Raw genomic sequence first — 21,519 nt, 5'->3', positions numbered from 1 at the left:
CACAGAATCGTTAGAGATAAGAAATTAATATTTTAAGCCACTAACCTTTAGGACAGTTTATTCTACCACAATAGACAATAGGTTCTCCTCTAGATTTACAAACATATACAAAGGCTATATATAAAAAGGCTCTAAATGGATTTTTTTACATTTCAAAATAGGAAACTATTGCATATTAGTAGATGAATCTATGTTCAAAGGTAGAGAAAGTCTCTTGCATTTTAAGAAGTATTTTAAATAAAAAAATCAAGTATGGATTTTAAAACAATAAAGCCAAATATAATTTTAAACTACCCTTATAAGTTTAAAACAAAATGGTATAACATTTAGCTTACATTACATTTAAAGAGTAAGGCTTCCATAAACATTTTAAATTAAGTAAAAATATTTAAAATTTGTGTCGTGGTCTATTGCTGCTACTAAAGATATTTTGAGCAGACTGATGATTACTATTTCTCTGAAAGGCTTACACTCAACAAAATTTCACATGTGTCTTCTGTAAGACATTTCATGACCATTTTTCCATGGACTACCTCCCAAGGATTGGTATCTTGAGGACCATACTTTAGGAAATAACTTGCTGAGAGTAAAATGGTCAAAATGTTTTGAATGAACTAGTTAATATAAAACATGCTTGGACACTGTTCCTTCATTTGAAGAGGTAATTTCTGGGTGTGGAACCAAGTGCTCTTTAAAACTTTGTCGGTCTTTTTCTTCTCATCTTTAGCTAAGATCTTTGCTAGAAAAGAACAGCATTTTCTCACTTTGTCTGTAAGCTGGCATTATTTGCCAGTAGTCTTTAGAAGGCAGTGCAAGAGAGAAAGAGAGAGAGAATGTGTGTGTTTGTGTTCTCCTCACAAGTGTGTTCTCTGGTGGCCTACATGTGTATTTCCAGATTAGCAAAGAATTTAAGGTTGCCCTAAATAAGGTTGATCTCAAATGTGAAGTCTCATATTCTCTTTACTGTGCATGTATTGTTTTCCTTAGTGGGTAAAGGCAGATATACCCTGAAGTCCCCACTAATGACATTTTACAATTCTCTGTATACTATGCTATGCAGTCATATATTAACAAAAGCTATAGAATCTCTATTCAGTACCATCTAAGCCCTTCTAGGTTTTTCAGACTACAAGTCCTCTCGAAATAACTATTTCCCTAAGTTTATTACTGTGATTAAAATCCTAATGTTTTCAAGTATCCATTTTTAATTCTAGAATCTGATGAATAAATCTATTTGCTAATTACATATCCTTTATGATTTTATAACATTCCATCATCAACCTTCTCAGTCTTTAGGAAGATGCATAGAAAGCATATATTTAATCCATAAAAATTGTATGAACTCTGTTCATTCTCTAGATGCTTTAGTTGAGATTTTCAGGATAATTCAAAATTTCATTCAGTCTCTAGAAAACTTAATAACCAGAACTGAAAAAAGTACTCAAAGGAATCCTTTTATATAAAAACAAAGTTAGTTTCCAACTTTTTTCCTATTTCAAACATAAGTTATAATCCATAGGGAGAACAGGCTATTTTCATATACCCTGGCTCTTTGGTATATTACTATCTTCTGAGAATTAATATTATTTTATATATAACATATATTATAATTTATATATTATGTAACATATTTTATATATTTAAATTATATATAATTTATTATAACTTATACACATTATATATAAATTTCATATAATTATATGGGACCCTATGAACAAAGAAAACTATTTGATTCACAATTTAAAAATCAATGCCATTTTTAAGATTTTTATCTTTGTTTCCTGATGAGTTTTCAGTGACGTCTATGGCACCAATATTGCTAAGAAACATGTTGATAGAGAATGAAAAAAAAATCTGATGATGACTGGAAGGAGGGAAATTTTAGGCAAAGAAACTAACTTTGCAGGTACTGCAACTTATTCACATAGGATCAAATAATTGTTCAAGAGTGATTACGACAGATGGACATTGGGGACGATATGTGCTATGGTGAGAGCTGTGAATTGTGTAAAACTGATGAATCACACACCTGTGCGCCTGGAACAAATAATACATTATATGTTAATAAAAAATTTTTTGGAAAAGTGGTTATAATAGAAATACAAATGAAAGGACAGACATAAGAGCCATTTCCTTTTACATGACAGATCTGTAATTACATGGCATGGAGTTTTCCTTCAAGGCACTTACCACTATTTGTAATTATATACTTAATTCTGTATATATTTGCATAACATCAGTCTTCCCCCAGGAATGTAAATACCAGGAGAGATGGAGCTTACTTGTCTCATTCATAATCATGGTGCTTGATTTGCACATGGTGCTTGATTTGCACATGGTGCTTGGTCCATAATTAGCATTCAGTATAAAAACTTAAAATGAATGACAAGAGACTCATTAAGTATGATAGGTAAAGAAGAAGAATCAAATGGAATTCTGGCTCTTTGAACAAAGGGCTGATTCTAAGTATGAGGCAGAGAAAGTAAAAAATGTGCTTGGGTCATCTTGCTGTATCTGAAATAAATAGGCTGATAGGGACATGCCGAAACAACATGAAGAAAGATCCCCTCTGATTACAGTAAAGAGTACACTTCTTTACAAAGGAATACAGTGACTAAATGTAGAAAGAATAATAGATAAGAAAAATCATCATTTTCAGCCATCAGTGTAGTAATATATTCCAGTAAGGACAACTGGTGGACACTGAAACCATTGAGTAAGAGTTGAAGAACAGGACAGTCACACAATCATAAGGTCATCCCACAGATTATCTATTACTTACAAAAGGAAAAATGTGAACCTTTAGTGTGTAAAAATCCAGTAGACACTACTGTAAACAAGAGACCAAACATAATAGAACCAATAATGGGACAAACTGACATTACGTGCTTCTTGCTCTATCACACTGAAAAAGACTTAATGATTTAGTATTCTCATCAAAAATATTTAATCTGTATCTAATTATGAGTAACATTTCAGACAAAGCCTAAACTTAGAATATTCTATTTTACAACATAACTGACCTGGGCATCTCAAAAGATTTAGTGCCCTAAAAGACCAAAATACACAAAAATCAGAGGAATTATTTTAGGCTAAATGAGACTAAAGAGACATGAAAACTGAATGAATTGGAGGAAAAAAACCCAGCTATAATGAACATTATTGGGACAACTGGAAGAATTTTAATATAGGATATATATTAACACAGTAATATTAAATTAGTGGTAAAAATGGTAAATTGCTTGAGCTGAATTTCCTGAGTGAGGAATGGTATTATACTATAGAGGAGAATACCCCTGTTCTTAGGAAATACTTGAAGAATTTAGACATGACAGTCAGGATGCCTACAACTTACTTTCAAAATTTCAGGACAGAGTAGAAAGAGAGATAAAGCAAAATATTAAAAATTTAATGAATCTAGGTGAAGGGTATATGATTGTTTAGTGTTCTCTCGACTTTTCTGCCAGTTCTTAATTTTTTAAATAAAACTTCAGGAAAGATTTTTAAACAGCAATGCCTTTAAAATAAAAAACTCTGAATTTACACACCTGAGAAAACATTTATAAAGGAATTTGGTAGGGAGAAACAATTCTGAAGGAAAGATGAGTTCACCTTGAGACATCTTGAGTTTAAGAAGAAAACCAGGTAGGAATGCACAATAGACCCACTTACTCCACAGATATCCCTCTACTATGGGCCAAATACTGTACTCAGTCCTGGGGATACAGTGATCAAAACAAACAACAACAGCAATAACAAAATCAGAAAAGGTCACTGTCCTCATCAGTTTTCACGGTGAGGGGGAGAACAGATAGGACACAAGTAAACTAATAAATAACAAGCTTATATTTATATATTATTAAAAATATAAAATGAAAAAAAAAACACAAGTGCTCCTTTAGTGAGGAGGTCAAAGAAGAAGGAAATATGTGTTTATAGGTAATTTTTTAATTAGATTTTTTTGAACTATGGAATTCAAAGACTTTTTAAAAGTTTCACCATTTGAAAACTTAATATATATTTTAAACTAGTTGAATTTTCAAAAACTTGCTATTTAGCAATGTTTTATTCTTTGGCAAACACAAATTGGTACATATGGTTCTGTTCAACCCAAAGGAATTATAGCATTAATGAGCTTTGGGACCATACTAGTTTTACATGAGAAGCTTATAATTACATGGTGTGCAATTTTTCTTCAAGGCACTTGCCACAGTTTTAATTATATATTTATTTGTATGTATTTCTTAGCTTCTCCGGACCTGAGTGTCCTCTTCTATAAAAGGAGCTTGTTGAACTAAATCGGATTTCCCTTGTAGTTCCAAAAGACTGTATTCTGATGAGAATATGTGCAGAGGAAATAATATCAGGATAGCAATTTCTCTCATAAGAAGAGCATGCATCCTTTCTTACCTGGTGGCAATCTGAAATATAATTGTGAGAACCAGACCAGTAATGGACAGGGCACATCCAACGCTGGATAATATGTTTAGTGATTCAGGATATTTATAGTTCTTTTTGAAACTCTGGAAAATAAGTTAAGACTTATATTTGTAAATAACCATTCCTGAAATGTCTATGAAAGTCATAAAAATTTACATTGGTCAAAATACCAGATAGTTGCCAGATACATCTTTTTATAAAACTTGAGAAGTTTTAAAAGGAAATAAATGAACCCCTTATCTCTAAGCAGTCTATATGAAGCAGTGTTGAGAACAGTTATTTGTCAGTTAGGGAAAACATATATACTTCTCCTCAATGTCTAAAATCAAAGTTGTTTGGATTAGATTTAAGTTGGCTGAAGTTATTTCATTTATCCCTTACATTATTTTTACGTGTAATTATAATCTAAGAGGAAATCTGCATATGTAAGCTAATGCACTAAAAATAAAGTTGCAGAAATATTTTTTAGACATGGAAAGATGTTTATATGATCCTGTAATATTTTTTTAAAAGGAGATCTCATTTTTGTCTAATGTATCTATGCCAAGTATATATTCATAGATAAGTATACTGCATGTGAGTATGTACTCTTAGAAATCTTGTGAGGTAATAATCGTGGCCATTGAGTAGGATATATATTATTTTTTGCCTGTCTTTAACAATTTAAAAAATTAGAAAGTAATATTTATATAACATGAAAGTAATATAGAAGCATTAAAAAAAGCCCATAGTTTTCTCTTACCCCCATATCATACCACCCTATCTCTTAAAATCCTATCTCTTCTCCAGAGGTGATCTTTTTTATAATATATCTACAAATATTACCTATGTCTCTTGTACAAATATATAGCAGTTTGTTAACATATTTTAATTTGAATTGCCATGTTAATTCAAGATGTTATAAATGTTTTTCCATATTAGTATATTTCTGTTTAATAGATAAACTTTCATACCTTATGCAATAAGTATGTACTGCTTTTATAGGAAGAAAACAAAAATAAAATAAATTTCATTTTAAAAACAAAGATTTCACATTACTTCCTGTGTACACTATATTGAGTAAATACCAAAAAATCATAGAATATATATAGATCATCAGACCTTAGAAATCATCTATTTGCTTAGAGCCTATCTGCTCCTACTTTATATACAATCCTAATCAGCCTTTTAAAAAATTTGGCAACCCAAAACTAATTACAAATGTAGGCACTGAGGCAGACTCAGACATTAATGAGAAGAAACAGCTGAAAGTTTGACCTCAGGAAAGAAAAATAACTATGACAATGTAGTCTGTATCATTTAATATATATAGCAACCCAAGCTTTACACAGCTAGTGGATGATGCTAACGATCTTTAAGATATCAAAAAAGTTAAAATTTTATCTTTATTATTTTCTTATTAAGAAAGCAGATCTCTGGAGGCACCTGGGTAGTTCAGCCTGTGAAGCATCTGCCTTTGGCTCAGGTCATGATCCCAAGCTCCTGGGATCAAGCCCCATATTGGGCTCTGCGTTCAGTGGGAGTCTGTTTCTCCCTCTGCCCTGCCCACTCCTCATGCTTGCTCTCTACCTCTCAAATAAAGAAATAAAATCTTAAAAAAAAAAATAAAAGTAGATCTCTCTGTAATATGTTAGAAAATAATCAAAATCAATTAAGAAAGGCTTTGATCATTAAAATAAGAAAAGTATAACCTCACACTTGTCAGAATGGCTAAAATTAACAACACAGGAAATAAGAGTTGTTGGCAAAGATGTGGAGAAAGGAGAACTCTCTTACAGTGCTGGTGGGAATGCAAACTGGTGCAAACACTCTGGAAAACAGTATGGAATTTCCTTGAAAAGTTAAAAATACAACTACCCTACCATCCAACAATTGCACTACTAGGTATTTACTCCAAAGGATACAAATATAGTGATTCAAAGGGGCACACACACTGATGTTTATAGCAACATTATCAACAATAGCCAAATTATTGTAAGAGCCCAAATGTTTATCCACTGATGAATGGATAAAGAATTAAACGGTGTATATACATAATGGAATATTACTCAGCCATCAAAAAGAATAAAATTTTGCCATATGCAACAATGTGGATAGAGCTAGAGTGTATTATACTAAGCTAAATAAGTCAGAGAAAGACATACCATAGGATTTCACTCATATGTGGATTTGAGAAACAAAACAGTTGAAAATAGGGGAAGGAAAAAAATGAGAGGGAGGCAAACTATAAGAGACTCTTAACTATAGAGAACAAACTGAGGCTTGATGGAGGGGTGAAGGATGGGCTAGATGGTTGATGGGTATTAAGGACAGCACTTGTGATGAGCACTGGGTATTATATGTAAGTGATGAGTCATTAAATTCTACTCCTGAAACCAATATTATTATTCTATGTGTTAACTAACTAGAATATAAACAAAAACTTGAAACAACAACAACAAAAAATTTGTACTGGAAGTTAAATCCAGTGCATTAAAGTTAGAAAAGGAAATAAATGATAGGAAGGAAGGAAAAAAGGAAGGAAGGAAGGGAAAAAAAATTTATAAAACATGGTTCTATATTGGGGCACCTGGTAGCTCAGTTGGTTAAGCATCCAACATTTGATTTTGGCTCAGATCATGATCTCAGGGTTGTGAGTTCAGGCCCTGTGTTGGGCTCCACACTGGGCATGGAGCCTGCTCCTGCTTAAGATTTTGTCTCTCTCCCTCTTCCTCTGCCCTGCCCTATCCCCTCTCAAAAACAAAACAAAACAAAACAAAACACCCCACAAGTTTCTATAATTTGTTAATATATGTTGTATCAGTATGTTCTGATCTCAATTGGCTTCCCAAAGATGGCTACCTCACAGCTCCTACGGAATGAAAACACCTGCTTTTCTCAGGAAGATTCACAATATTAATAAGTGTAACATACTACATCCCTCCCCATTCTACTGCATATAAAATCATTCCACCAAGTATAAAAACTAACACTTTTGGATTTATAAGAATAATAGATTTCTGGAAACAGAACAAACAGGTCCTTCTCTTCAAAGAGCCAGCCCAAGAACTTTCAGAGGTGCACTTATAGCTACACACCAGAACTAAGTGTTATCAGTTATTTATACAGAGTAGCTTTGTACTCAAAAGGTATAAGGAGGTGGGTGGCTTATTTGATTTTGGCTCAGGTCATGATATCAGGGTCATGAGATCCATGCTGAACATGGAGCCTGCTTAAGATTCCCTCTCTCTCCCTCTCCCTTTGCCCTTCCCCCTCTAAAAAAAGATGTAAGGAATACATTGATAGATGAATGCCTAAGGAAGATGTGGTAGATACAAATGATGGAATGTTATGCAGCCAACAAAAGGATGAGTTTGGGCCATTTGCAACAACATGATGGACCTAGAAGATTATATGTGAAGGGAAATAAGTTGGACTGCGAAAGACAAATACCATATGATTTGACTCGTATCTGAAAGCTAAAAAAAAAAAAAAAAAAAAGAATGAACAAAAAAGCATAATCAGATCTGAAAATACAGAGCACAAACTGATGGCTGCCAGAGGGAATGTGTGAAGGGGAGTGGGAAATACAAGCTTCTGGGAATAAATAAGCCACAGGAATAAAAGGCACACCATAAGGAATATAGTCAATGATACTGTAATAGCATTGCGTGGTGACAGATGGTAGCTACACTTGTGGTGAGCATAGCCTAATGTAGAAACTTGTGAAATCACTATGTTGTACACCTGAAACTAATGCAACATTGTTTGTCAACTATACTCAAATTTAAAAAAAATTAAGATATAAGGAATACGTAAAGGAACTATGGGACAAATTGGATGAATTCAAGAGCTATTCCTCTTTTATCTTCTAGTATAAACTTAGCAACATAGATTATTCCAATGGAAAAAGCTTTGGGTAACAGGTTTCAACTGCCCATCCATAGTTAAGTATGTACTGAACCTGTACCCAACACACACCCATACAGACTTACCTCTGGATATAACAACTTCAAGCTTCACAACATGTGAGTTAGTTCTGAATGGAGTCTATCAGCTCTTCCTTGCACATGGGCTCCCTTCTCATTATTAAATACACGGTACTGACCTCATCCACCCTGAGACCATACTGCAGGAAGCTGTATTTCCTTGCTGTTACCAGCACTTCCTTTTTTAGTCTTATCTCTCCATTCCCTGCTTATTCATTTAATCTAGATTGAATATCTATGCAAACTAAGCCCCAAAATCATTCTCTAATTAGCACATGCCAGAATTATGTATAAGGGAAATTTGTGTCTGGAAAGAGACTACTGTGTACATCCTTACCATTAACACAGCAAAATTAGTAGTATGGTTGCAGTGACAGTACAAGAAGTCATCAGTGTTCCCATTTTTGTAACACCCACGTGTGTCCCAATCCTTTGTTGAAAGATTCCAATAGACACAAGCATAGGAATGGAGCTGGAATTCTTTTTGGTTATACTGTAAATTGAAAAAACAATTGCAACTGATTTCTTTAAAAATGCTGAATCAAGTAAAAAAAAATAGGTTAATCTAAGATAATATAAGTGTATGAGAAATCAATTAGGTAGGTACTAAGTACAACATCTTCATTAGAGATTGGGGGGAGGGAAGGATGTAAAATTCAAATTAGCTGATTTTGCATTTAGCTAGCCTGACCAAAAAACATGGATATTTAATGGTTTCACTTATTTGTGGAGCATAACAAATAGCATGGAGGACAAGGGGAGTTAGAGAGGAGAAGGGAGTTAAGGGAAATTGGAAGGGGAGGTGAACCATGAGAGACTATGGACTCTGCAAAACAATCTGAGGGGTTTGAAGGGGCAGGGGGTGGGAGGTTGGGGGAACCAGGTTGTGGGTATTGGAGAGGGCACGGATTGCATGCAGCACTGGGTGTGGCGCAAAAAAAAATGAATACTGTTACGCTGAAAATAAATTTAAAAAATTTTTTAAAAAACATGGATATTTAAATGAATATCTTCAAATAATTCTTAAAATAATTTTTCTGTTAAATCAATATGTTATATGCCTAAAACAAATATTACGCTGTTTGTTAACTAACTGGAATGTAAATAAAAATTTCCATAAATATAAAGAGTTTTCCTGTGGATTTCTTTTGCCCAACCAACCCCCCTTTTGTAATCAAAAGTGGCCTGAATTATTTTGTTGTTGTTGTTAGTGGAAAAACTCACCTTTGGATTAAAGACAATGTCAACGGAAGCTCCCTGACTGTTATTTTCATTAGTACTGCCTGAGATAATTTTTTGACTAAAATCTGATTTAGTTTTAAAAGTTTTTGATTGGAAAAGCTTGTTGTTTTGATACACTACAAAGCCACATGCCGTTGTGTTACCTGTGAAACCAAAACAAACAAACAAACAAAAAATCAACAAATGAAACAAATGAACCCTAGGGCAACAAAAAACAAAGTCCCATGTCATTATTCAACCGTGTGACTGCTTACTGTTTGAGTAAAGTACAGTAAAAATGGTTTGCTAGCCTAATATTTACTTAATTAATATGTATAACCTGTGCCTGGCCATTCTACTCACATTAATTTTTTCCAGAGGTTCAGACTTCTTACCTTCTAAATGGCTACAAAAATGTCTGCCTAATTCATATCGAGGAAGTATTATAAGGATTTCATGTATAAAATAAACATCTTGCTTTCTTTTCTCTTTTCTTTTCTTTTCTTGTTTTTGAACATCTTGCTTTCTATGCGGTGAAACAGTGACTATGACATTCAGGTAGCCCAAGGCGTGTGGTTTTCCACCCACCACCACCCAACTGCCCACCAATAAGACATCAGGCAAGAAAGAGCAAAAAGTAAATAGTGAATATCGGGTTGGCAGTGCCTAGGAAAGTGTTATGAGACCTGTTTCCTATTACAAGGGACTGAGCAGAAGCCAGTCTATTGAGTCACAGAGCCAGGAGTTCGCATAGTGCGTATCAGGGACTGTTTCAAGGGAGATACTTTCCATCATCTCCTGAACCACTGGTCTTTGCTACTTCATGATGATCATGGATTTTGCCCAAGGCTGGGAGACTATTGTGACATATTTCTTCAGGACCCTGGGAAAAAGTGGTCGGCTATTCCTCGGAGATCCTAGAAAAGCACGGCCACAGCAGAGGGTTTTGCATGGAGGCAGCCACGGTGGTTGTCAAACAGAAGACCTAAGGAATGCCCCTAACGCTTTATCCAACTGTTGGCCATATTTAAGACAAAAGCAACTATAACAATTACAGGTTTGAACTCAATTAATTTTTTAAACTCTGCGTTTACAAGTGATATCAAGAAAACTGAAACAGGGACAAGATAGGCAGACAATGCTTTGACAGTTCCGACCATCCTCCCAGACAGCCACATTCTAGCCTCTGCCTGGAAATAAAGACATTGGTTTACGGAGCATTCTCATGGCACATTGGACTTGCCAAATTATTCCTTCTGGACACTAGATGACAAAGTTAGCCTGAAATTTGCAGTAAGGCTTCTTTTCATTATTATTGTGGGTGGAGTTTTTGTTTGTTTGTTTGTTTGTTTGTTTTTTGCTGTTGTTTTTTAAATAAAAGAAGGACATGCTTGATGTAAAAGTCGAGTCCTGGGTGGCTCAGCTGGTTAAGTACCGGACTCTTGACTTTGGCTCAGGTCGATCTCAGAGTCATGAGACAGAGCCCCATGTCAGGCTCCATGTTCAGCGGAGAGTCTGCTTGAGTGTCTCTCTCTCCCTGTCCCTCTGCCCCTCCCTTGCTCATGCATGTGCACACGTGTGTGTTCTCTCTCTCAAATAAATAAATAAATCTTTAAAAAAATATAAACAAACAAATAAATAAATAAAAGTCAAATCCGTAGAAATATAGAGGTTAAAAAATGAAAGTACCTTCTTACCCCTCTCCTCATTCCTACAATATTTTGGTCATTTATTAAAAAATAATCACTTTCATCTAGAGATAAAGATTCATCAGAAAAAAATTCTATTTACCATTTTAATTTTTGTTAAATCTTCATATTTCTAGATATACCTTCTTGACATTGATTTATATTCTTTCACTCTCTCTTTCCCTTTTTGTAATCAAATTTATTAGAATCTTGACTATTTTATTAGTCTTTTCATGGAAATGATGGGGGTTTTTTGTTGATCAAGCCTAGCATTTGTTAATCTCTATTTTTATTAAGTTTCTCCATCACACTTATTATTTCTTTTTAGCTTCTTTACATTCACTTTATTTTTATTATTCTTTAGTTGAATGCTCAGTTCATTTTTTAACAATTTCATTTATTTTGTAATAAATTTATTAAAGCACATATATTTTTTTAAATAATTTAAATAATCTACTTTAAATAATTTACTTTAAAAACTAAAAACATGCAGAAGAAAATATATAAGACTATCATTATGACTTTAACATAGGGAAGAATTTGAAGAATTCTTTGTCCACATCCCATAGGTGTTGATATGTGGTATTCTCATTGCCATTAATTTCCAAGTACTTTGTAATGTACACTTTAGTTTCCTTTCTAACAACATTTATTCTTAATATCTAACTGGGATAAAACTTTGGATATTCTTTTGTGATACTTTCTAGTTTTATTGCATTGTGGTCAGGAACTATGTCTTACGTAACTTTTATTTTACAAAATGCATAAGCTTTTGTACATGGTCAGTAGCAAATGAATAGATGGTCAATTTTTGAAGGACCTGATGGCTATGTGAAAGAATTTTTATTATCTCTTTTTGGCCTACAAACAAAATTAGACACACACTTAAGTGTATATAAAGGTCAAGTTCATTAATTTTTTTTTTGTCTCCTTGCTCTTTAATTTCTGGGATAGTTGCACTAAAATCTTTACTTAGAAGAATGGTTTGTCAGTGTGCCCCTATATTTCCAACAACTTTTGTTTATATATGTCAAATGATGTCTTTCTAGGAGAAAAAAGAATTAAAATACAGATAATTTGGAGCTTTAGTTTCTAAAAATCGTATAAAATATGTCCCTTTCAGAGGTGTCTGAGTGGCTCACTGGGTTAAGCATCTACGTTTGGCTGAGGTCATTATACCAGTGTCCTGAGATCAAGTTCTACATCAGGCTCCCTGCTCAGTGGGGAGCCTGCCTCTCCCTCGCCCACTTGCCCTGCTTGTGTCTTTCTCTGTCAAATAAATAAATTTTTTTTAAAAGTCCCTTTTAGTCTAATCTGAGTCTCTATCTCTTAACAGTGTGTTTTAGCCCATTTGAAAAGATTGATAACTTATAAGGAATAAGAAGTTAGATCCCTATCTTTCACTAAACATGTAAACTCTAGGTTCATTGAAGACCTAAATGCATACACAAACACTAAAAACATGCAGAAGAAAATATGGGAGACTATCGTTGTGACTTAAACATAGGGAAGGATTTCTCTTATAAAGTACCAATTATAGGGGTGTCTGGGTGGCTCAGTGGGTTAAGCCTCTGCCTTCCGCTCAGGTCATGATCTCAGGGTTCTGGGATTGAGCCCCACATTGGGAATCTCTGCTCAGCAGGGAGCCTGCTTCCTCCTGTCTCTCTGCCTGCCTCTCTGCCTACTTGTGATCTCTCTCTCTCTCTGTCAAATAAATAAATAATTTTTTTTTAAATTACCGATTATAGAGGAAAATACTGATACAGTGGACTACCCTATAAATTAAAACTTAGGTGTGACAAAAGATGTAAAAAGTCAAGCAAAAGAAAACTACAGACTGGAGGAAAGATATTTGCAACTTTATAACCAATAAAGAATTAGTATCCAGAATACAAGAACTTCTAATGACCAATAAGAGAAAGACAAGCAATTAAATAGAGAAATGATCATAATGTTCAAATAGGCAAGTCGCAGAGTAGAAAATCAGCATGTCTAATAAATACATGAAAAGGTGTACAAATAAAGGGAGAAAAAAATCTAATGTATCATTGAATTTCCAAGCTGCCAAAGGAATATAACAATATTTGTAACATATTTATCAGATAGACAAAGTAACAAACAAGGAACAATGCTTGTAACATGTTTATCAGATAGACAAAAGTTAATAAGCTTATAACGTATGAATAAATCTCCCAAAAGTGATGTGTAGTTTAAAAAAAACAAGTTCCATACACCATGATACCACTTAGGTAAATATATAAAACCCACAAAATAGAATATTTTATGTATGGATATAAAAACATGTAGCAAAAGTCTAAAGGCAATCATAAAAATGAAACATACCAACTTAAGAAAGATATAAATTCTGAGAGGGAGGGATGGGAAAAATTTAGTACATGGACCTCTAATATCCTCTTTTTTTTTTAAGAGGTCTGAAGCAAACAGCAAAATTTGACTTCTGTTTACCTTGCTCTACCTGTGGGTACACAGGTGCTACATACATCTATACTTTTCTATATGCATGAAATATTAAAAAAAAAAAAAACTTAGATTTGGTCTCTACCTTCACAAAGCATGTAGCCAAAGCAAATGGGAGCAAAATTTCACAGCATGCCAGATCCATGAATAATACCCCTTCTTCTTTATCGGAGCTATTATGAATTCTAAAATATGCACTTTCTAATTGGAGTGCTTTTTAAGTTTTATTCTTTTTAGAGGAGGAGGGATAAAGGGAGAGGGAGAGAGAGAATCTCAAGCAGACTCCTTACTGAGCACAGAGCCAGACGCAGGGCTTGATTTCACGACACTGAGATCATGACCTGAGCTGAAATCAAGAGTCAGATGCTTAACCAACTGGCCACCCAGCGCCATACTTGGATTTTTTTTGTATTTGGGAGAGAATAAAAGTAAATGTGTGCACTTGCTTTCTTTATTATTATTGTCAAAATAATCATTATTTTAGACTTCAAAAATTACAAACATTTCAAGTTAGACACAACATTTTCTGAAGGGCTATATGCAAGATACAGGGAGCCCACGGTGAGCACCATATTAGTGGAGATAACTAATATCTGTTGCTATAAGATGATGACTGTGCCAATCACATAAAATATCCCAAGGCAGGTCCACAGGATGAATCTGAGCCTGCAAGTGCCATGCCAAGAGTAAATATGAGCAAAGTTTAGGACTGAAATTTTTAAATGTATTTTTAAGTGTAAAACTGGCTTGTATTTACTAGATTTTTCTTAGAAAACAGACTTGTGTCCATGACCAGAGCATTTCAATTCTGCCCCAAAGGTTTTTGAAAGGGGAGGGGGGAAGAAGAAGAAATTCATCTCTATCATCTAGAATAATAGAGTTGAGATTACCATAATTTTAAGATTTTATTTATTTCAGAGAGAGAGCATGCAGTGGGCATGAGTGGGGGGAGGGGCAGAGGAAGAAGCAGGCTCCCTGCTGAGTGGGGAGATGCACATGGGGAGCTCAGTCCCAGCTGAGGTCATGACATGAGCCGGAAGTTAGATGCTTACTGACTCAGCCACCCAGGTGCCCCCAATTTGAGTGTACTTTTTAATGTAACAAAGTCTGAGACCTACTTGTTGAGGTATTGAGCAGGATTTGAAGTTCAGTCTGCCCATTTGGATTAAGGGCTTCCACATCTCTCTCCACAACTGTGGAACCAGGAATGAGAGAATCACTAGATCCTGTCAGAGGAAAAAAGTAGAGTTTTAAAAGTCTACATTTTCTTAGAGCATTATTCATGGTTGATAGCAGAATGCTGTCTGCTACGATAAGTACATGAGACAAACAACTCACCTTTCTTCACAGAGAAACGAACACTTGTGGAATGCCCAGTGCTTTCTGAAGACAAATCTACAGACTGTACTGCCACATTGGGCTCCACCACTGCCTTGTTACCCAAAGACGTGGAATAAATTTCCATTTGCTTAACAAGCCTGTATAGGATAAAATATAACAACATAACATTCTAGAGATTTGTCATAAAAAGGTTTGTGTTCTCTCCCTCATTCCAGTAGAAAGGCATAACCACAGAACTCACATGATCACAACATTGATACGATCCACTTAAAATAATTTATGTTCTTCACCAGAGTCTTCCTTTGTTGTATATACTTTTTTTCTAAAGTTCTGATGGACTGAAGGATACTGTATATATAGATGCCAGAAAGCTGGAACTCAAGAATGACAAGTTTCCCCACAGAAATAGTCTCTATTGTGCTTTTCTTTCACACAAAGGATGATGTTGCTATCCGTCATTGGCCAGATATGTGCTTCTTGTTTCTCCAAGGATGAGAACCAATTTCCCCTTATTCAACTCTCTCCTCTCACCCAAACCCCTTGGGATCTAAACCATTTCCTGTCAGTTGTTGGTTCAAGAGGCAACAATTCATTTGGAACCATGCAAGAATAGAGCTCTGAGCTCACTGCCTCGGTTATTATCTCTACATTGCAAGTTTCCACAATGTTCTTTTCTACTTTGAATAACTTTGAAGGCAGATTAGTTGGAAAGTGGGATGGAGTGGGAGAGCCTGTCAGTTTGGTGTTCTACAAAGAAAAGTCATAAGACCTTTTCTTTTCCTTGTTTCCTACAAGAAGTATTTGCATTATTTCTGTACCTGATCAAACAAAATCTCTATAGCTAAGATAACTGATTCAATCAAGTTTTCCCAGAAGTGAGGAGATTTCATTAAAATGTAGTTGTTCCATATTCTAAGTCTTTATTTTGGCCACTAAAGTATTTTTCACTTTTCCCAACTGACATAATGAAGAGACAAATTTTAAAATAATTGAAGATTGCTTTTATAAAGAGAATATGATAATCAATTATATGGAAACCATTTGAGTTGGCTTGTCTGTTTTGAATGTTTTCCTTTCATAACACCATTTTCTGAATTAGCAATTCACACTATATATTTCCCACTTAATAAATAACAATCATATTCCAGAGCTGCTTTCGACAGAAAGAATACCTAACAGAATTCTAATCTTCTAAGAACATATTTCATATGTTTGTCAACAAAACAATATCTGCTGAGCACCAACTAAGAGGTCATACTCTATGAAATACTGGAGATACCAAGAGGCACTCCTTCAGGCATTGGAAGGCTAAAGGGAAGGACATACTAGATATTTGGGAGTGACTGCACGGTTCACAACCACTTTTATAGGGCTGCTCTAGCCACAGCCACTTTCAAGGCCATTTTTTCCTTCCATATGATTCTTCCCTACCCTTGCCATAACTGATTCAATTAGAGATGAGTGCCTGCTTCAGAGTACCCAGCGCAAAGGTTGGCCATTGACCAGCATAAATTCTTGGAAGAAGCAATCAGATTCTTTTCATTCAGGAATTTTCAAGTTAGTGCCAAAGTCATATCAGGAAAGTCATGGTATAGAGGGGACCAGAGAGGTCATTCTGTCATTTTAAGAACAAATACAAGTTTAAAATAAGATGCTTAATTTTTCCTGTTGAGAATAAAAGATGGGATGCCTGGGTGGCTCAGTAGGTTAAGTGTCTGCCTTCTGCCCAGGTCATGATCCCAGGGTTCTGGGTTTGGGTCCCTCATTGGGCTCTCTGCTCAGTGGGGAGTCTGCTTCTCCCTCTCCCTCTGCCTGCCGCTCCCCTTGCTTGTATGATCTCTCTCTTTCTCTCTCTCTCTCTCTCTCTGTCAAATAAATAAGTTTTTTAAAAAGAAAAAAATATGTAAGTAAATTCTTTTGAATTTTTTCATGGTGCTTATCACCTTCTAACTTCCTACGTAATTTACTTCTTATGTTTATTGTCTCTTGTCCTTTCTCTGGAGTGTAAGTACAATTGAAGACAAGGATTTTCGTATGTCTTTAATCAACAGAATGTATTCCCAGCACATAAAATAGTGCCTGGTACATTAAGGGCTCAGTAAATACTTCATTGAATAAACTTGCTTTCCTACCTTAAAAAAAATTGTCCGCTTTATGATCTAGGAATGTCTCTCTCAAGGACATGGAAGCCATCCCTTTAAAATGTGAACATCAAGGGAGTTAGTTTCTCTATTTCCCAGTTCCTGTGGGGCTAGGAGCCTGATTTTACTGGGTGGGTACCCTGCTCCAAGTTGCAAGGCTACCTCTTGTCATAAAGATATGAGAAGTTTGTTCTTCCTCTGGATAAAGTCAGTTAGCTAACACAGATGGCCACCTAAAGTACTGGGTTAATTTAAGATGAACTATGTGTAACAGTGTTGTCAAGTTCTCTGAACTGAGGACTAGTTATTGATTACCTGAAAACACATATGTAATAGATTATATCTGCTTGGCTATATAAAGAGATGAGATTTCTCTCTGCAATCTCTTAGTGTTTGCCTGTGATACACATCACATTCTGGTTTAGTGCTTATGCAATAAAAAGTGTTTTCTTTCTCCACTATCTTTGTGGAGAGCATTTCTGGGCTAAGAAAAGATTTTGTTTTTAATTATATCTCCCCAATGTCATAAACAGCGTTAATTTATGAGAGAACAAAATAGAAGTAAAGATGAAACATACATGTTTATTGAGTCATATTAATTATAAAGACCAACTGCTAACATTTCTTTTCAAGACTAACTATATGAAAGTCAGGTATCCTGCTAGTGATTTGCATATATTAACTCAGTTGAGCCTCACAAGAATCCTACTGAAGTGAGTCTCAAAGTTACTCCTATATTATACCGAAGAATCTGAGACTCTTCCAAGAGAAATGAATTTAGCCAAAATCATGTACCTACTAAATAGCAATGCTAAGATCTGAACCCAAGATTGTCTGACTCCAAAGGCTGTGGCCACAACCACTATATTATCCTGGATGGAAGGCCTACAAACTCCTCTCTAGGGACCTTCAAAGCTGCCTTGGATGTCCTGCCATCTCCCTACTCCAGAATCCATAAAAACCTGCCATGTTATGATACTGTTTTTAGGTTCCCATGAGATTCCATAAGGCTCTTTGCAATCGATCTCTTGTCAAGATAATTTAACCAGGCATCTTTTAACCAAAGAAGGCTGGCTGGAACAAGAATACAAATAGAAATATGAAACATAAATATACAAGATGGTCAGTATTAGGGGAAGCAGTTTTGCATTCCCAAGGGTAGGTAAAGACGGACAATTACGAGCCCTGAATTTGACAGCAAAGTTACAGGGTGATAGCTCAGTCTTCACAACAAGGAGTCAAAATGGTGAAAGGAAGTCTTAGATTCACTGACTGCAGTAGGATGCCCTTAACAGCAGACACCTTGCCCAGGGCTCCTCCCGGCTCAGACCGAGAGAATGGATGAATGGATGCTAGAGAATTTCACTATGACTTGAGCCAGCTGGAGCTGGGCAGGTCTTTTCCTCCCTATCACCATCCTGCTTTACTCTCACACTGTCCACTTCTCCCCATGAGTGGAGAAGGGGAGTCCAGTAGTTTAAGGATGCAAAGAGGAAATTGTGAAGGAAAGAAGGGAGAAGCCAAAGTGAGACAGACAACAAAGGCCCAGGGTCTGTCAGGAGACTCCCTGCAGGTAGGCCCAGGTTCAGGAGACAAGAGTTGGGGAAGGAAGATTTCCCCAGGGCAGCAATTAATTTTCTTCTCCAGGGAGACAAGAGTGATAGCATGACCTCTGAGGGCAGTTCCAGAGGTGTACTAAGGGCTTGGTGACCTGATCTGAGGGCTCGAGTCTGAGGGGACGGCCTTATCTAAGTGAATGAGGCTCCAGGTCCAGGAGGGCTCTGCTTAAGATCACCTGGGAGAGTCAACTGACAGGCCAGGATTGGAGAAGTAAGCAGACTAGAAATCCAGAGTGGGAGGAATTACTATGAGTGCAGTTGTAGCATTTCATATTTCAGTGTGTCCCAAATTGAAAATTTTTATTAAATAAGATAAAATATAATATGATTTTTATTCACTCTCTAATCATCTCCTTTGAAGCCATTTGGATCAATCACACAGAATCAAGTTTTTCTCCATGTCCCTTAAGCCAGTAAAATTTCTAATTGCTTATTATCAGGACAGTATTTTCCTCTGTATCATGATGTGCGATTTTCTCAGTCAAATCTCCTAGTTGCAAAACTACAAACACAGAGCCTCCAGGTTGAAGGGAGCCCACTCCCACTCTCAAGCTCCATGTTCACTGAACAGAGACTCTGAATCCCACGGCCACCTCCCTCTCCAACTACGAGAAAATTGGGAGTCTCCAAACTCCCAGTGAGAAGGGCCCAGACTCCTATTGAAATTTGAAGCCATAAAATACCAGTTCAACTGTTGAAACAACAACCTCTACCACCATCTCTCAGAATTATAATTTTTTGAATGTCCTTATCCATTTCATGCTTTTGTACTTTTTCAAAAGCTTTGAGGGCTCAACACTGTAAAAGTTAGAAAACTGAGAACTACTTCTAGGAATTTCTCCTAAAAAAAAAATAATGGGCCAGGCAAACAGAGATTATGTATAAGAATGTCTATTGTTCAAAATATGAAAAGTCTTGAAGCAATCTAAATGTCCTTCAACAGCAATTGCTTAGATAGAAGTTCACTCAGTATCTAAAATTTATGATGTATATCTATAGATATTTATATTGAAAAGATGTTCATAAGTTATTACTAAGTGACAAAAACTAGCTATAAATCAGTAGAGTATGTAATGTGACACAAACACACACAGAGAGAAAAAAATCTGGAAGAATATATATCAATAGGTTAATAAAGGTGGGACATAGAGAAGCTCTATTTTTAATTTCTTAAGGAATCTCTACACTGTTTTCTAAAGTGGCTGCACCAACTAGAAATTTAAAAAAGCGCTTCCCTGTGATCCTGCAATTGCACTACTGGGTATTTACCCCAAAGATACAGATACAGTGAACAGAAGGGCCATCTGTACCCCAATGTTCATAGCAGCAATGGCCACAGTCGCCAAACTGTGGAAAGAACCAAGATGCCCTTCAGCAGATGAATGGATAAAGATATGGTCCATACATACAATGGAATATTATGCCTCCATCAGAAAGGATGAATACCCAACTTTTGTATCCAGATGAATGGGACTGGAAGAGATATGCTGAGTGAAATAAGTCAAGCAGAGAGAGTCAATTATCATATGGTTTCACTTACTTGTGAAGCACAAGGAATAACACGGAGGACATGGGGAGAAGGAGAGAAGTGAGTTGGGGGAAATTGGAGGGGGAGATGAACCATGAGAGACTGTGGACTCTGAGAAACAAACTGAGGGTTTTAGAGGGCAGGGGGGTGGGAGGTTGGGTGAGCATGGTGGTGGGTATTAAGGAGGGCACATATTGCATGGAGCACTGGGTGTGGTGCATAAACAATGAATTCTGGAACACTGAAAAGAAATTTAAAAAATAAATAAAAATTTTTTAAAAAGGTGGGACAATTTTTTAAAATTTTGCTCATCTATATATTTTCTAATTTTTCTATAATGAGCATACATATTTACTTATTTTTTTTTAAATCAAGAAAACTATATATAAAATAAAACACAATGAATCCTAGTAAGGGACCTCTATAATAAGGTACGTACGTTTTATTATAAATATAAACCAAAAGTATGCGGAAACATAGGAATCAAAAAGAGAGAAAGCAGGTAGAGTTGGATTTTTTTTTTCTTTAGTGTAGCCTTGGGAAAGCTAAAGAAAGCTTTTACCCAGATACACCAGGATCTTGGGGTTAGCTGAGTTGTGTGTAGGGAGCAGGCAACATGTCCTGCAAAGTTATTCTATTATTTTTAGCTCTGTACATTGAGCTCCTTTTGTGCATGTAGGCTGACCCTTGGCCATGCCAAATGAACGCTAGGAAAGTAAGTTCTCATCTAAATCATCCCAGCTGGTCTCTATCTCCCAAACCATGGTCACCCCAGGAGCCAGGAGTTAACATGTAACACTGTCTAGTAAATGAAAATCAGGTGGAAAGTCAAGGCTTCAGTCTGCCTTCCAGAGGACTCAGCCAGTTAGCACAGCCAGGAGAGAACTAAAGACACCATTCCTCATGTTTTAACCTAGGAAACAAGATAGCATTTTGAAAGGTTTTCTTTCCCAACAGGAATTGCGCTTACATTGCAAAGGTGTTGACATCATCAGTACCAGCTGCAGCAGCTTCCTGAAAAACACCTTCCCCGGCATCTAGAAGTTGACTCACTGTGGTTACCGCAATTTCTTTTGCCTGCCAGGAAGAAGGCAG

General features: G+C 35.8%; 1 protein-coding gene across 1 annotated transcript in view; it reads right to left on the bottom strand.

Annotated features, from left to right (window-relative positions):
- Positions 1-21,519, bottom strand: part of ADGRG7 (adhesion G protein-coupled receptor G7) — a 67,721-nt gene that overhangs the window by 20,188 nt on the left and 26,014 nt on the right. The window contains exons 6-11 of the mRNA XM_032852050.1: positions 21,395-21,501; positions 15,134-15,273; positions 14,914-15,021; positions 9,633-9,793; positions 8,746-8,901; positions 4,411-4,523 (exon numbers count right to left, since the gene is read on the bottom strand). Of these exons, the coding sequence (XP_032707941.1) occupies positions 4,411-4,523; positions 8,746-8,901; positions 9,633-9,793; positions 14,914-15,021; positions 15,134-15,273; positions 21,395-21,501 (785 nt within the window). The remainder of the gene's footprint in view (positions 1-4,410; positions 4,524-8,745; positions 8,902-9,632; positions 9,794-14,913; positions 15,022-15,133; positions 15,274-21,394; positions 21,502-21,519) is intronic.

Source organism: Lontra canadensis, unplaced genomic scaffold (genome assembly GCF_010015895.1).
Source record: "Lontra canadensis isolate GAN:19392208 unplaced genomic scaffold, GSC_riverotter_1.0 scaffold6, whole genome shotgun sequence".
NCBI classification, from domain to species: Eukaryota; Metazoa; Chordata; class Mammalia; order Carnivora; family Mustelidae; genus Lontra; species Lontra canadensis.
Note: the sequence above shows the minus strand (reverse complement) of the source record. Positions and strands in the feature narration are given on the sequence as shown.